This window comes from Aspergillus neoniger (assembly GCF_003184625.1).
Source record: "Aspergillus neoniger CBS 115656 unplaced genomic scaffold BO87scaffold_15, whole genome shotgun sequence".
Taxonomy (NCBI): Eukaryota; Fungi; Ascomycota; class Eurotiomycetes; order Eurotiales; family Aspergillaceae; genus Aspergillus; species Aspergillus neoniger.
In genome coordinates, this window is record NW_020291143.1 from 313,829 (window position 1) to 327,329 (window position 13,501).

The following is a 13,501-nucleotide window of genomic DNA, read 5'->3' on the forward strand; positions in this document are numbered from 1 at the left end:
AAAATGAATGAACCGTATGGATAGTAAGTAGTAGTATTCCGTGGGTGGGAAGGGACAGGAAACAAGGAATAGAGTTTCGAGCTGTTGTTGAGTGGTAAGTAGATCAAGGGGTGGGATGAAAAATAGCAGTGTCCCGTTGGGAGAGATTCTTATTGGAATTTCTGATTTTTATGACTGTGTGGTAGGTAGATGGGTGACGGTTAGGTTGCTGCTGGTGTTGTTATGATGGGGTTGGTGCATTGTTTTTTTCACTGGATGAATGGCTGGCTGGCTGGCTGACTGGCTGGTGTGTGTGTGTGTGTGTGTGTGTGTGTGTGGAGGATCTGGGAGGTAGTGGTAGTAGTGGTACTAGGTATACGTACGTCTGGGGTGTTGGGACCGTGGTTGGGGGTGGGTTCGGTTTGGTGGTTCTGATGGGTTTCTTTCTTCTTCGGTTCAGGTTATATGGAGGCATGGGGAAAGATGGGGCTTTTTGAGTTGAGGATTTTTATAATTGTTGTAGATGAAATGATATTGGATTTGGATGACGATCTGGCAACTTATATAACTTAGACAAAGCAATTTGAACGCAATCAACAGTCGAAAGAAAGAAAAAGTCATGCTTCAACAAAACATCTATGTCCCTTGGGTGTAGCTAAGAAAAAGCTGCGCAGTTCCATATCATCATCATACATCCCTTCACGAGTCGACATCCTCACTTCAGGGAAAGCGCGGAAGAAGAGAGCCGTGGCAAGCCGCAGTTCCATGCGGGCTAGATGAATTCCAAGACAAGCTTTACATGGTCAGCTTCATTAAATTAACATATTGTGTGATATGGTAAATACTCACTGCGAGATCCACCCCTAAAAGGTAACGACGCATCTTCCATCTCCTTCGTAGGCGAGGCCCATCGTTCCGGGTAGAAATTCAGTGGATTAGGAAAGACTCTCGGATCCCGATGCATACTATATGCTTGTGTAGAGACCGTTGTCCCTCCAGGGATGTTGAATCCGGCCAGGTGAGATCCCTCTTCAGGGACGGTCCTCGGCAATGCTTCCGGAACAGCTGCGTATAGTCGCAATGTCTCCTTGATTACCTGATTCAAATAGGGTAAGCTGCGGGTATCTCGATCAGTGAAAGTCTCCGGAAGCTGCTCTATCAGCTCGGAAACAAGCTTATCGCGGATACGGCGGTCTCTGCAAACTGCATACACAAGGTATGTCAGGGTTACGGCGGTTGTGTCGCTGCCGGCCCCGATAAGACCGCGAGCCTCGTTGCACATTTCCTGTTCTGATAGGCCGCCCTTGTCGCCTGCATCGATGACTGGTGTGAATAAGGTATGCTTGGCGTTTAAAGGATCCTTAGCAATGAAAGATTTATGGCGTGCGACGGACTGTCGTGCATAATCATTCAATCTATTGCTTGCTTGTACCATTCTAGTAAAAATAGGCAGAGGAAGCATGGCGCCAGCTTTCATCAAGTACGGGAATGTTGTCCGCATAGGCGATATTGTGCTCAGTTGCTCCAGATCAATGCTATACTGAGTTTTCTGAACAACGATTATCAGTCCATACATTAAGGTTAGCTGGAATTGCAGATCATACCTCTCCTTTCTCCAACATACGAAAGGATTCACCGAAGCTCAGTTCCCCAATGATATCCGTCGTCATGAAAAGCCACCATTTGAAAACGTCCAGCGAGCCTTTTGCTTCCAATTCGTGGGACATCTTATCAAGAGTGAGATAAATCATTTCTCGAATCCGGGGCTCGAAGCGGGTCAAAGATGAATCTGAAAGTGGTGGAGCGAGCAGACGTCGACGGGAAGAATGAATAAGAGGGTCGGGGGTGGAGATGATGTTCTCGAGATGGGGAGGAATGAGAAGTCTATACCAATTTGACTTATAAAAGCGACTGCTGGTCTTGTAGATTTCTCTTGCTGCGCGAATATCGCATATATCAACTTCGTCGGGGGAGGCGCGGACAATAGGGCCTAGAGATTTGCGTTGATGCTGCGCTTCGAAAGTGTATGGCAGTAGTACAAGGACACCCACCATATTGTTTGTGAAGTTCATCTACATAACTTGTCCTTTTGCCAGCCAACCAGTAGTAGCTGACTATCAAGTTGGTCCATCGGGAGAGATATGGCCCTGGAATATGTGACAAGGGGTTTGTGAGCCCTTTGTAGAGATATCTCTAAACTGTGTTAGCATAAATCGTGGTTATATTATAGGGTTATAGTCAGCCCACTAATAAAATAGAAATGGCGAGAACGCCGATTAAAGCAGGTATCATATTTGCGAAACTAAATAGGAAAGGGAATAGAAAGACTCCTGATGAACGTCACGTACTTTTAGTTCCGTGGGCGCTCAGTATAGCCGCATCCGGGGCATCGTGAAGAGGCGGGAAGGGGCACCGTTTGATATGGGAAAGATCAATGTAAGGGGGTTCAATGGACTCATTGTTGATTCAAGGCAGTAATAACCTTGGTTCTGATGAAGATGCCAAGTCTGCAAGGCAGCCATTTCCTAAATCATAGTTCCAAGCGTGGGGATGGCCTACGCCACTTCCCCTTCAAGGCGACGTACATGTCAATGGCGCTCAAACTGAGCAAGTTTCTCCAATGATTTCCAGGCCCAGGGACCCTCTTTTAATGTTAGCGGTCATTCCATCAATGACATCAGCTTCGAAGCTGTCGAGTGTGAAAGTCTCATTTAAAATTCATGATGATATGCTTCATATTCTCAACTTCGTTTCGTTGGAGAATAAGGCCAGCTCTTATACTCTCTATGTCGACGTCGGATTGCTCCTGATCAACTTCTACGGAGGACACGAACACAGAACTCGATAGACTCCTGAATCTCTTTTTCGGCAATCTTTCCATTCGTGTCAACTGTTCCTTGGATGACTAGATAGTGCAGACTTAGCTAAGAACCTCCCATAAAGGACTGGTCAGTCAGATAACTTACTCGGCCGGAATATATCCAAAGCTCGTTCAAAGCTCTCCTCGCCCAGCTCATTGAGTATAGGACGGTCCTTGTGGGCCATTTGGCCATATGCACTGCTCACAAACAGCAAGAAGCGTGTGTACGCCTCGCGAACCTTTTTGGAGTGCCACTCCCCGGCAGCCCGCTCGCTGCACTGACCTTTCATAGACGCGCATATTGAAGCCGCCGCAGACAGAGCCCCAAGAAGAGCAAGGTGAACGCCAGATGAGAAGAGTGGGTCGATGAAGCACCCAGCGTCCCCGACTATGCGCACATTGGCAGCCACGTAAGATGACGCATTGTACGACCAATCCGACGCAGATTTGACCTCGGAGACGAGCTCCGCATCTTGTACAAGGTCCATGATTCCAGGTGCTTCGTGCAAACAGCCCAGAAAATAGTCTTTGGTTGATGGCGCTCCCATTGCTTGCTTTCTAGCCTTGACAATGTTTTGGTGTCGAACAACGCCAACGGAGGTTGTTCCGTTGTGAAGGGGAATCGCCCAAATCCAGCCAGATGCGTCTGCAGAATTTGATTAGTCTTCTCTTGCTTCAGCTGGTCGCTGTGAAAAGCCGATATAGGTACCTTCAAGACAGCTGAAGTAGGGGGACCCTTCCATAACAGTGCCTACTCCATACGTTGCAGCGTTCTCAAAATATCCCCAAGTGGCCAAGTCTGTCAGGCCTTCATTGTACCATCGGTTTTTCAAATACTTCGTGCTCATTAAGCCGGCTCGCCCGCTTGCGTCCACCAGATATTTGAATCGGATTCTCCCGGCACTTTTGTCTCTTCGTGTCCAAGATGCCGACTCGGGGAAGTCAGCGTTGCTGGTTGCTGATGATTCAGTCGCTCGAAACTCTAAGGAAGTGACCTTTACGCCGTCAAATGTTTGGCAACCGCACTTTCGGCATAACGAAACAATATCTTGTCTGCCTCGGATCGTATCACATTCCAAGTATAATTCTGGTGGCCTCCGGCCTTGATAGAATCGGTATCTATTCGCCCTTTAACAAGCGCCTTGTCGGGCATGGTGTGATAACATACATCCTGGTGGCTTACTGTTGAACTTGAATGTTCCTCCTTTCTGAACAGAAGATAAATACTCGCCAGGCGGTGTCATCACACGATAGACTGACCTTTATGTTAAACTGATGACCTTCGAACTCAAGCAAGACACCAATAAATTCCATGAAGTGCTTCAAGGATGGCAGCATACTCTCTCCCACGTGGTATCTATGATGAGTCAGTGGAAACATAGGCCTTGAAAGTCAAGGGAATGCGGCTTTTAACTGGATTTCAATTGACCTTGGGAAAACATCGGCTTCCAACAAAACGGTATCAATTCCTTCTCTGGCAAGCACAGATGCGGCATATGATCCTCCTGGGCCACCGCCGACCACGAGAACTGTGCATTCTGCTGGTACAGACATAGTAGTGACTGTCAGTTCAAGTATATTAACAAGGTTAAGATACCGAAAGACCATGGGGCGTAATGAGAATAAATGGATTCTAGTAAAGATTTCGTGGAGATAAGTTGAGGGCATTCTATCATGCAGCGATATGTGGTCTTTTATACTTCAACCTTGATCGAATTGCCCTACCATGAACGCTTCCTTTGGAACTTGGCCTTTCATTTTCTGCAAGGTAGATGTAAGGGCTACTATTCTTACAACACTTGCAATAGGCATGAGTCATGGTATATTCGGGCATCTCTATGTTATACAAGGTTGCTTGTAAAGGATCGGGGAACTAGTACATGGCATGGTTGTATGGCTTATTATATTTATAGGTACTAAATGTGTCGGTAGACGAGCCAAAGAGTTAAAATAACAATGTTGATCTTAGTTGACATACTAACTGTTAGTACTATTGGTATAGGCTGTCTTATGGCAGAGTTAAACTACTATATATACTTAAGTAGTAGTACCTTGTGACCTCGACAGCCGCCAATAGGCTGACACATAAATATGATACCATAGTTCTCTGGTTTCTTCAAAGAGAGATCTATTTAAAAGCTAATGTCTTTCTCCATCTACTCCGTACGTGGGGTCTACTTTGTCGCGATTTGACAATTTGATGATGCCTATCATATCCCCTATAGGTTTTTCGGGAATGTAGATGCCATGCATTTGGTGCTACCTGAGATTCACGAGTTGCTATGAGGCACATCTACCCGCTAATAAGAAAGCGGTCTGAGGTGGTTTGTACAACATGATGGACTTGTTGGGGGGTGGGGCAGAGGGGCTATCATTGTCTTCATCTGTCTGGTTCTCAATTTACTTACTTTCTTCTCTCACGTGCATGAATATGACGATGAGCGATTACTTTCAAATAATGTATAAAGCCGAGGAATTAATGTCCCGACTCGAAGCATTAGCGTAGTCGTTGTGTACTTCCTTACATCATCTTTGTTCTTAATTCCGAGGTCTCTGGGATATGGGTGGCAGGGGAAGCGAATCATCCAATTGATCGAATAAGATTCGCATAACTTCTGGGACTGACGTATAAAAAAATACTCCTATCTCATCCATACAGCCGCCGTCGTATATATGATCTACATCATTTATAGCACTCTGTTCTCTCTCTCCTCATGTTTTCTCCTCGGTATACTAACAAAAGTGGCTGGCTGCAACGTTGATCTACTTGCAGCGAGTAGATGCAGAAAGACAAAACCATACACTGTTAAGAACATCTCATGAGGCATATTTGTCGAGTGACAGATGCTCTAGCATTCTTAACAAAGTACATTGTGGCCACATCTTTAATATGGTACTAGCTCTTTGACCATTGCTTATCGATGGTAATGTCATGGAGATCTCAACGTAACTACGACCTGATAGGCATTCTTGGGTATTTTTATCGACCAAGTCTAGTAGAACCATAGAGTCGCTCTATAGATCGCATGTCATACTTCTATACGCTAATGATTGAATACAATCCTTACTGCTCTGAGTGGTCTTACTATGGTGAACATATTCGACATGTAAGCATTACACTGGCGGCTTTGTATACCCAAGTCTGTGATTAAGAAACCGATAACCCGATAAACTGAGGGAGCGCCTCAAGGATGTGAAATAGCCTGCTTAGTATCTTAAGATCCATTGAACCCTAGTAAGACTGTTGAAAAGCGCTTGAAGCCAAAGACCGGAGATATCAGTTGATGGATTTGTCGAAACCATCATTATCAAAATAGAACTGACAGTCTTTAACACCATGACTGACTATAAAGTCATTGGTAGTTACTGCGCAGGCAGCCAAATAAACATGGTGAGAGATACGAAGTAGATGGATAAGAATAGATAGGCTACCATCAATTAGAAAGCTAAAGAAAAGTGCCAGGCAATAAGATAAGCTATGAGAGGCAGGCGGTCAGTAGTGGCAGGTCGGGACCCTGTCAAAGGGACTGCTTATCCATGGTTAGAGTGGATGTTGAATGGAAAAGAATTGGAAATGTGGCAAATCTGACTGCTTGACCGTTGAATCCACCACACACTTACGTACACTGGAGTAGTGCCAGTGGCGTGATAAGTAGGGAAAGCAATCAGATCAAAGCCCTGTCAATGGCGGGGATTAACCAAGTGTCTTAAGTGACAGGGGTTCTTCCGCCACTGAGAGGTTATTCCGAGAACACCACGGACAGTGTGCAGTGCGTCTGTATGTGAAGACAGGGTGTTACAATAGTAATCATCTAATGCAATCCAAGAAAAGACGTACAAAGTCGAAGATCTGATCGCAATGTTACTTTTTGTGTAGGAGGTGATGAACCCTGGAAATCGACGAGGGGCAGTGCAGTCAGAAAAGGGCCTAAAAGAACTTGAACGAGAGGATGGTTTGCGTGGCCCCCAAGCCACGTTCAAAGCCGACGGCGACCGATGAGTGGCCCGCCGCCAATTAAGGTGCCTCCGCAAATTCCCCATCGGGTTCCAGTTTTGGGTTCAGGCCTTCATTCGAGACTCCCTTTTTTGCCGTCTGGCTCGCCTTCTCGACGGCTCTTCTTCTTCTGGTTCTGGTTCTTGTTCCTCTCCCACTTGAAGTTAGTCCGTTTCCCAAAAGAGCTTACCCTTTCCCTCTTCCTCTTCCTCTTCCTCTTTTTCTTTTTCTGACACTTCTATGCTTTACTCTGCTCTTGCATTTGCAGTCATTCTTTTTCCTGCTTGCATCCAAGTAGTCTTCAATTAAAATTAAAATCCGGCTGCAGTCAAGTGGCGGCGGCTCTATTGTTATTTCGGCCGTCTTACCGCTTCCGGCTGCCTCATTTCGTATTCGCTGCAGCTGAACAAAACAGAGTCAGGACAGCTGAACTCACTTGGTAGGTCTCTCTTTCTCTTTTGCTCGCCGCCTGCGGAAAAAGATGTTCCTCTTGACGTCTTCCCATATCCTTGTCTCTTCTCAAATCTCCGCGTGGCCTTTTCCTTCCCCTCTTTACCCCCCCATCTCCCTCTCCGCCCTCTTGTCCATTCTTGTTCCTTCTGTTAACTCGGTGGAACTCGCTCCCCACAGTTGTTTCCGCCTGTTTCACTTCCAGCCATCTGCCATCATCGTCTTGGCTCTCGCTCCGGTTCACCTCCCTATCGCTGTGACGAACCTTCTCCTTTTCCAGTCTACCTTTGCGCGAGTCGCTTGTACGATATCCATCGCTGGTTTGCTTTCGGGGGGCTCTCATATGCTGGCATAAACGAGTCCGTTGTTATTGGCTGGTTTTTGGGGCTCGAAGAATGAGTCAGGCCTTTCGTCATACAGGAGATACGACTACGACCGATTCGCAATCTGGTTATTTACCTTCTGCCTCGAGATTCGAAGTGAATTGATAGAAACGCAAGGAGACGGATATTGTGGCACCCACATCACTGTGGACATTTGCGATCCCGCCATGTCCCAACATGATGATGTACCCGAGTCCAATCACGGTCCGCAGGAAAGCACGTCGGCGGAACATACAACCGGAGGAAATGGCGGCTCGACTCCAGTACCGCAACTGCCACGGAGCCAGTCCTTGGATATAAATCGTGTTCAAGGCGGTGCAGTCCCCGGCCGACCGTCCCTTTCTCCATCTCGAACCGTGTCGGATGCTGGCCGAAGATCATCGCAACATCATGTCCGTTTTTCGACCGACTTGGAGCGTCCGGCCCCGGAGCAAGTTCGAGGTTCGGACACCGACCGACGGCCCGCGTCCAGAGGGTTAACAATCAACACAAATCTCGCTCAATTGCAGGTGCCTTCATCGGGCAGGTCCCCAGGACATAGCGCAACCTCGCCTTTGTCGCCCAATTCGACATTGTCCCCTCCCTCCCCACAAAGTCCGGAATCCGGTGGTCGTTCGAGATCGCGTCATCGTGGGTATTCGCTGCGACGGACGATCTTCGCAAAGAATATTGAGTCCGCTGTTACGTCTCCGAATACGATCGAGCTGGGTCAAGCCCATGCTGTTAGCCCACAGGAAGGCGCCTCTGCTGATGTTTCCGAGCGGAAATCGGAGGAGGTGCCGCGCCAGTCCACTGAAGACGAGAAGCAAGGCGTTCTAGTAACGCAAAACTCCGCATCCGATCCAAACCTGGATCTGTCGACGACGTATTACTCAGAGTCTTCAGATAACCTCAAACACAGCAGGCACCTCTCCACAAGTGTCTCCTATGAGAAATGGCTCAAGCGGAGGGCTGTCTTTGCCACGCTGATGCTTCGTCTGGAGGACATGCTCGAGACGGCACGTAAAACCATCCTTCGTATCAAAGACATTCCGCCCAGCAAAGACGGTCGGCACATTGACCTTGACGCGACTCGCACCGAAGCCCTCGTCGATGAGAGAACCGGAAACCCCTATGTCGGAAACTCCATCCGTTCCAGTCGTTACAGCTTTTGGAGTTTCTTTCCCCGCCAACTGTTCGCGCAGTTTACGAAGCTGGCCAACTTCTATTTCCTTATTGTTGCGATTCTACAGATGATTCCTGGTCTGAGTACCACCGGTTCATTCACCACACTCGTGCCGCTGTTGATCTTCGTTGCTATTTCAATGGGCAAAGAAGGCTTCGATGATTGGCGTCGCTATCGCTTAGACAAGGAGGAAAATAACCGTTATGCATTTGTCCTTCATCCCGGTGCAGGTATGCCTCCCCAGATGTGCGCTAGCGACAGCATGTCCGTTTCAAGCGAGTCTCAGGACTGGGTCCCAGTGAAGTGGAGAGATATCAAAGTTGGAGACGTCATCCGATTGGAGCGTGATCAGCCTGTACCGGCAGATATGGTCCTGCTTCATGCGGACGGGCCAAACGGTATCGCTTATATTGAAACCATGGCTCTGGACGGCGAGACCACTTTAAAGAATAAACAGCCTGCTCAGCCTATCGCAAAGGTGTGTGGGACAGTTGAGGGAATCTGTAGCAGCGCTTTGCATTTCGCCGTTGAGGACCCCAACATGGACCTTTACAAGTTCGACGGGAATGTGACCATCGCCGCGGAAGAAAAACTTCCATTGACCAACAATGAGATCTTGTACCGCGGTAGTATTCTGCGCAATACCGAATGTGCGTATGGCATGGTCATCTATACCGGCGAGGAGTGTAAGATTCGGATGAACGCAAACAAGAACCCTCGCATCAAGTCGCCCTCTCTCCAGGCCAAGGTCAACCGGGTTGTTATGCTGATCGTGCTCCTTGTCGTTTGCTTGTCGGTAGGATGCACTCTCGCTTACAAGTTTTGGTTCCATCAGCAAGTTGAGCCCAAGGCATGGTATCTCACTCAGGCGAGTGTAGCCATCGGGCCTATCTTCACCTCCTTCCTGATCATGTTCAATACGATGATTCCCATCTCGCTATACGTGAGTATGGAAATTGTCAAGGTCGCGCAGATGCTCCTGCTGAATTCCGACATCGACATGTATGACCCCGAGACTGACACTCCCATCGAAGCTCGCACATCCACCATCAACGAGGAATTGGGCCAAGTCAGCTATGTATTTTCGGATAAGACCGGTACCTTGACCAACAACTCAATGCGCTTCCGTAAGATGAGTGTTGCTGGCACTGCATGGTACCATGACTTTGATCTTGTCGAAGAGGCGGCCAAGGCCGGTGATCATACGAAGTTGATCCATAAGAAACGCCGCGCAAAAGGAAAGAAGGCGCTCAGCCGCAAGTCGAACGTTTCGGAGGCGCGAAGAGAGCCTCCCCGAACCTCAATGTCCATGACGAACGGCCTGGACGGACGTGGCGCCTCTATGCGCAACAACCGTACCACCGATATGATCAAGTATATTCAGCGCAAGCCTTACACCGTCTTTGCCCGCAAGGCCAAGATGTTCATCTTAGCCATGGCGTTGTGTCACACTTGTATCCCGGAAGATGACGAACTTGGCAATGTCTCGTTCCAGGCAGCATCGCCCGATGAGTTGGCCTTGGTTATGGCCGCTCAGGAGCTTGGCTACCTCGTTCGCGACCGGCAGCCAAATACTCTTACCATTCGGAACTATCCCAACGGACCCGATGACAAGCCTTGTGATGAGGTATATCAGATCATGGATGTTATCGAGTTCTCAAGCGCTCGTAAACGTATGTCGGTTGTGGTGCGGATGCCTGATCAACGCATTTGTGTGTTCTGCAAGGGCGCTGATAGCATTCTTATGCGATTGCTGAAACGTGCCGAGCTCGCGCAGGAGAAGGCCGTGGAGATTGAGAGGCGCGCCAGCAAACGCAAGGCGGCCGAGGCTGCCCAGGTCGTAAGGCGCAACAGCGAGTATCACAGTCGTAAGGATAGCGGGCTTCGGACCAGCTTTGGCCGGCCTAGCATGGCCCGTCGGCGATCAAGTATTACCGGCGATCACGTATCGGCTCTGAGAGAAAGCATCGACGTTTGGCTGCGCGACCGGGAGACCGATGGTGGAATCTTGACGCGAGGGGACGATCCTGAGTATTACAGTCCTCGCCCCTCTGCCCAATTGGGACGCGCTTCGAGCACATGGTCGGATTCTGGCAGCTCCATTCACGAAAATGAAGAGGAAGAGCTTGTGGAGGAGGCTTTGGTTGTAAACGAAGCTGCCGTGTTCGAGCGCTGCTTCCAGCATCTCAACGACTTTGCGACGGAGGGGTTGCGTACGCTCCTGTATGGGCACCGCTTCCTTGACGAAGCTGCGTACAACAACTGGAAGGCTGCCTATCACGAAGCCTCCACTAGCCTTGTTGATAGACAGGAGAAGATCGAACAGGTTGGTGAACAGATTGAGCAACAGCTTGAGTTGACTGGCGCAACGGCCATCGAAGACAAGCTGCAGAAGGGCGTTCCCGAGGCGATCGACAAGCTTCGCCGTGCGAATATCAAGATGTGGATGCTGACTGGCGACAAGCGAGAGACCGCCATCAACATTGGTCACTCCTGCCGTCTGGTGAAGGACTACTCGACCCTTGTCATTCTGGACCATGAGACTGGAGAGGTCGAGCAGTCAATTGTTAAATTGACAGCCGACATCACTAAGGGCGGCGTGGCTCATTCGGTTGTTGTAGTTGATGGGCAGACGCTATCCATAATCGAGTCAGACCAAATTTTGGCGGCACAGTTTTTCAGGCTGGCCGTGCTAGTCGATTCGGTTATCTGCTGCCGTGCCAGTCCTAAGCAGAAAGCCTTCCTGGTCAAGTCGATCCGACAACAAGTCAAGGGTAGCGTGACGCTGGCGATTGGTGATGGTGCGAACGACATTGCCATGATCCAGGAAGCTCACGTTGGCATCGGCATTACTGGTAAGGAGGGATTGCAGGCGGCCCGAATCTCGGACTATTCGATTGCCCAGTTCAGGTTCTTGCTGAAGTTGCTCCTCGTCCACGGCCGGTGGAACTATATCCGGGCGTGCAAGTACACGCTCGGAACCTTCTGGAAGGAGATGCTGTTCTACCTGACGCAGGCTCTATACCAGCGCTGGAACGGGTACACTGGCACCAGTATCTATGAGTCGTGGAGTTTGAGTATGTTTAATACTCTCTTCACATCTCTGGCCGTCATCTTCCTTGGCATCTTTACCAAAGATCTCTCTGCCTCCACCCTCCTAGCTGTCCCAGAGTTATATACCAAAGGGCAGCGCAACGGCGGGTTCAACATTCGGCTGTATTTAGGCTGGACGTTCATGGCTGCATGTGAGGCCATGATGATTTATTTCTGCATGTTTGGGCTGTTTGAAAATGTCATGTTCACGCACACAGGCAGTGACATCTTCTCAGCCGGTCTGCTCTCGTTCACGGCCTGTGTCATCGTCATCAACACCAAGCTACAGGCCCTCGAGGTGCACAACAAGACGTATCTGTGCTTAGTTGTGTGGATCATCTCCGTTGGTGGTTGGTTCTGTTGGAACTTGATCCTCGATCGCCGGTACAACCCCAGCTCTGGTGACGGGATCTACCATGTTCTGGGCAACTTTGTCTATGCATCGGGCCACGACCTCGCTTTTTGGGCAGCTTTACTCGTCACCGTCATCGCAGTGATCGTGTTCGAAATGACCGTGAGTTCCGTCCGGGCGCTCTTTTTTCCCACGGACGTGGACGTCTTCCAAGAATACGAGCAGGACTTGGACATTCGAAGACGGTTTGAGGAAGCCGCTGCATCTGAGCTGCAACAAGGCTGGGATCACGGCAAGAAGAAATCAAGCTTTGAGCTGGCTCGCGAGGAAGAGATGGAAGTGCGCGAACAACAGGTTCGGGAACTTCTTGCCCGGCCACGAGTGATGGTGACCGGTAGCAAGACAGGCTCTGGTCCTGTTGAGATGGAGGATGTTGAACTCGGCGGATACGGCACCAGCACTCCCCCAGAGAGTGAAGAGGTGCCCAAGACCCCGCGCCGGTCAGTCGAGGTTCATGAGTTGTTTACGAAGGGATTCGGGGCCATCCGAAAGGGGCATTTGAAGTGAATGATGATGAAAGAAAAACAAAAAGCATTTCTTCGTGTCTGTTTGTTGTATGAGTGCCTTCACTCCTTTGATTTGTGAGCGTTCAGGCGTTTAGAGTGGATACCCCGGATAAGTTCTAGTCACTCCTTCTCTGTTATTTTTCTGATCAGTGTGTATACTGGTTGTATATATGCATGGAAAGCAAATAGATTATGAATGTGGACAAACGCGCAACGTTTACATGGAGCAGTGAAACAGATGAGAAGAAAGAGCACTGTAAGAAGTAGGCTAAGCTTGACAGCTCCGGGGCATCCGGAAACGAGGATGAGGGGCGCTCCAGTTTCCCCTGAGTGGATCCCCAATTTCCCCGGGTATATCGGATTTAGCACTCCGGGGGTGCATAGGTTGGGTTGGAATAGTAATGCAGTGGAGAGGGTTCATAAGCTGCATAGTTAATTGATCCTCTGACATACTAGTAACAGTTACTTGACTTGTAGTTATGATGAAGTAGCTAACGGTTGCTGTGTTGGGGTGTGCTGTTTGGTGAGTATCCTTGTATGTGATTAACTACTTGATATTCAGACAGAGAAGCCTACATTCCATGATTTAAGGGATGCTTATATCGTTGCCATAGGTCGATGGTTTAAGTATTAGAGGGGTAAAGTGTAGGCAACTACAT

General features: G+C 48.9%; 5 protein-coding genes across 5 annotated transcripts; 2 read left to right on the forward strand and 3 right to left on the reverse strand.

The window, feature by feature from the left end:
* Positions 1-505: 505 nt before the first annotated feature.
* BO87DRAFT_435693 (cytochrome P450) lies at positions 506-2,530 on the reverse strand. The gene is made up of 5 exons (XM_025627779.1): positions 2,227-2,530; positions 2,031-2,172; positions 1,584-1,969; positions 829-1,528; positions 506-772 (listed from the first exon to the last, which is right to left on the reverse strand). Exons 1-5 carry the CDS (start codon positions 2,269-2,271, stop codon positions 597-599), a joined length of 1,449 nt encoding a protein of 482 aa, XP_025479984.1. The 5' UTR covers positions 2,272-2,530; the 3' UTR covers positions 506-596.
* A 259-nt stretch (positions 2,531-2,789) lies between these two features.
* On the reverse strand, positions 2,790-4,393 carry BO87DRAFT_386488 (NAD(P)/FAD-dependent oxidoreductase; the record flags this gene model as incomplete). The annotated part of the gene is made up of 6 exons (XM_025624763.1): positions 2,790-2,884; positions 2,946-3,485; positions 3,549-3,941; positions 4,008-4,047; positions 4,100-4,196; positions 4,269-4,393. The coding sequence occupies 6 exons, from the start codon at positions 4,391-4,393 to the stop codon at positions 2,790-2,792; spliced, it is 1,290 nt and encodes a 429-aa protein (XP_025479985.1).
* A 2,378-nt stretch (positions 4,394-6,771) lies between these two features.
* On the forward strand, positions 6,772-7,141 carry BO87DRAFT_49252 (uncharacterized protein). Its single transcript, XM_025629327.1, has one exon. It carries the CDS (start codon positions 6,836-6,838, stop codon positions 7,064-7,066), a length of 231 nt encoding a protein of 76 aa, XP_025479986.1. The 5' UTR covers positions 6,772-6,835; the 3' UTR covers positions 7,067-7,141.
* Positions 7,142-7,730, reverse strand: BO87DRAFT_49253 (uncharacterized protein). The gene has a single exon (XM_025629328.1). The coding sequence runs from the start codon at positions 7,624-7,626 to the stop codon at positions 7,216-7,218; it is 411 nt and encodes a 136-aa protein (XP_025479987.1). The 5' UTR covers positions 7,627-7,730; the 3' UTR covers positions 7,142-7,215.
* On the forward strand, positions 7,731-12,903 carry BO87DRAFT_49249 (aminophospholipid-translocating P4-type ATPase DNF3). Its single transcript, XM_025629326.1, has one exon. The coding sequence runs from the start codon at positions 7,834-7,836 to the stop codon at positions 12,841-12,843; it is 5,010 nt and encodes a 1,669-aa protein (XP_025479988.1). The 5' UTR covers positions 7,731-7,833; the 3' UTR covers positions 12,844-12,903.
* The last annotated feature ends 598 nt before the right edge of the window (positions 12,904-13,501 follow it).

What these genes read in the sequence shown, in the direction of transcription:
- BO87DRAFT_49253 (XM_025629328.1), bottom strand. Translation starts at nt 7,626, where the DNA reads ATGAGAGCCCCCCGAAAGCAAACCAGCGATGGATATCGTACAAGCGAC.
- BO87DRAFT_49252 (XM_025629327.1), top strand. Translation starts at nt 6,836, where the DNA reads ATGAGTGGCCCGCCGCCAATTAAGGTGCCTCCGCAAATTCCCCATCGG.
- BO87DRAFT_49249 (XM_025629326.1), top strand. Translation starts at nt 7,834, where the DNA reads ATGTCCCAACATGATGATGTACCCGAGTCCAATCACGGTCCGCAGGAA.
- BO87DRAFT_435693 (XM_025627779.1), bottom strand. Translation starts at nt 2,271, where the DNA reads ATGATACCTGCTTTAATCGGCGTTCTCGCCATTTCTATTTTATTA. An exon ending in TCGCCATTTCTATTTTATTA is followed by an intron (nt 2,173 to 2,226) that starts GTGGGCTGACTA and finishes AACACAGTTTAG; the next exon opens with AGATATCTCTACAAAGGGCT. An exon ending in TTTTAGGGGTGGATCTCGCA is followed by an intron (nt 773 to 828) that starts GTGAGTATTTAC and finishes GACCATGTAAAG; the next exon opens with CTTGTCTTGGAATTCATCTA.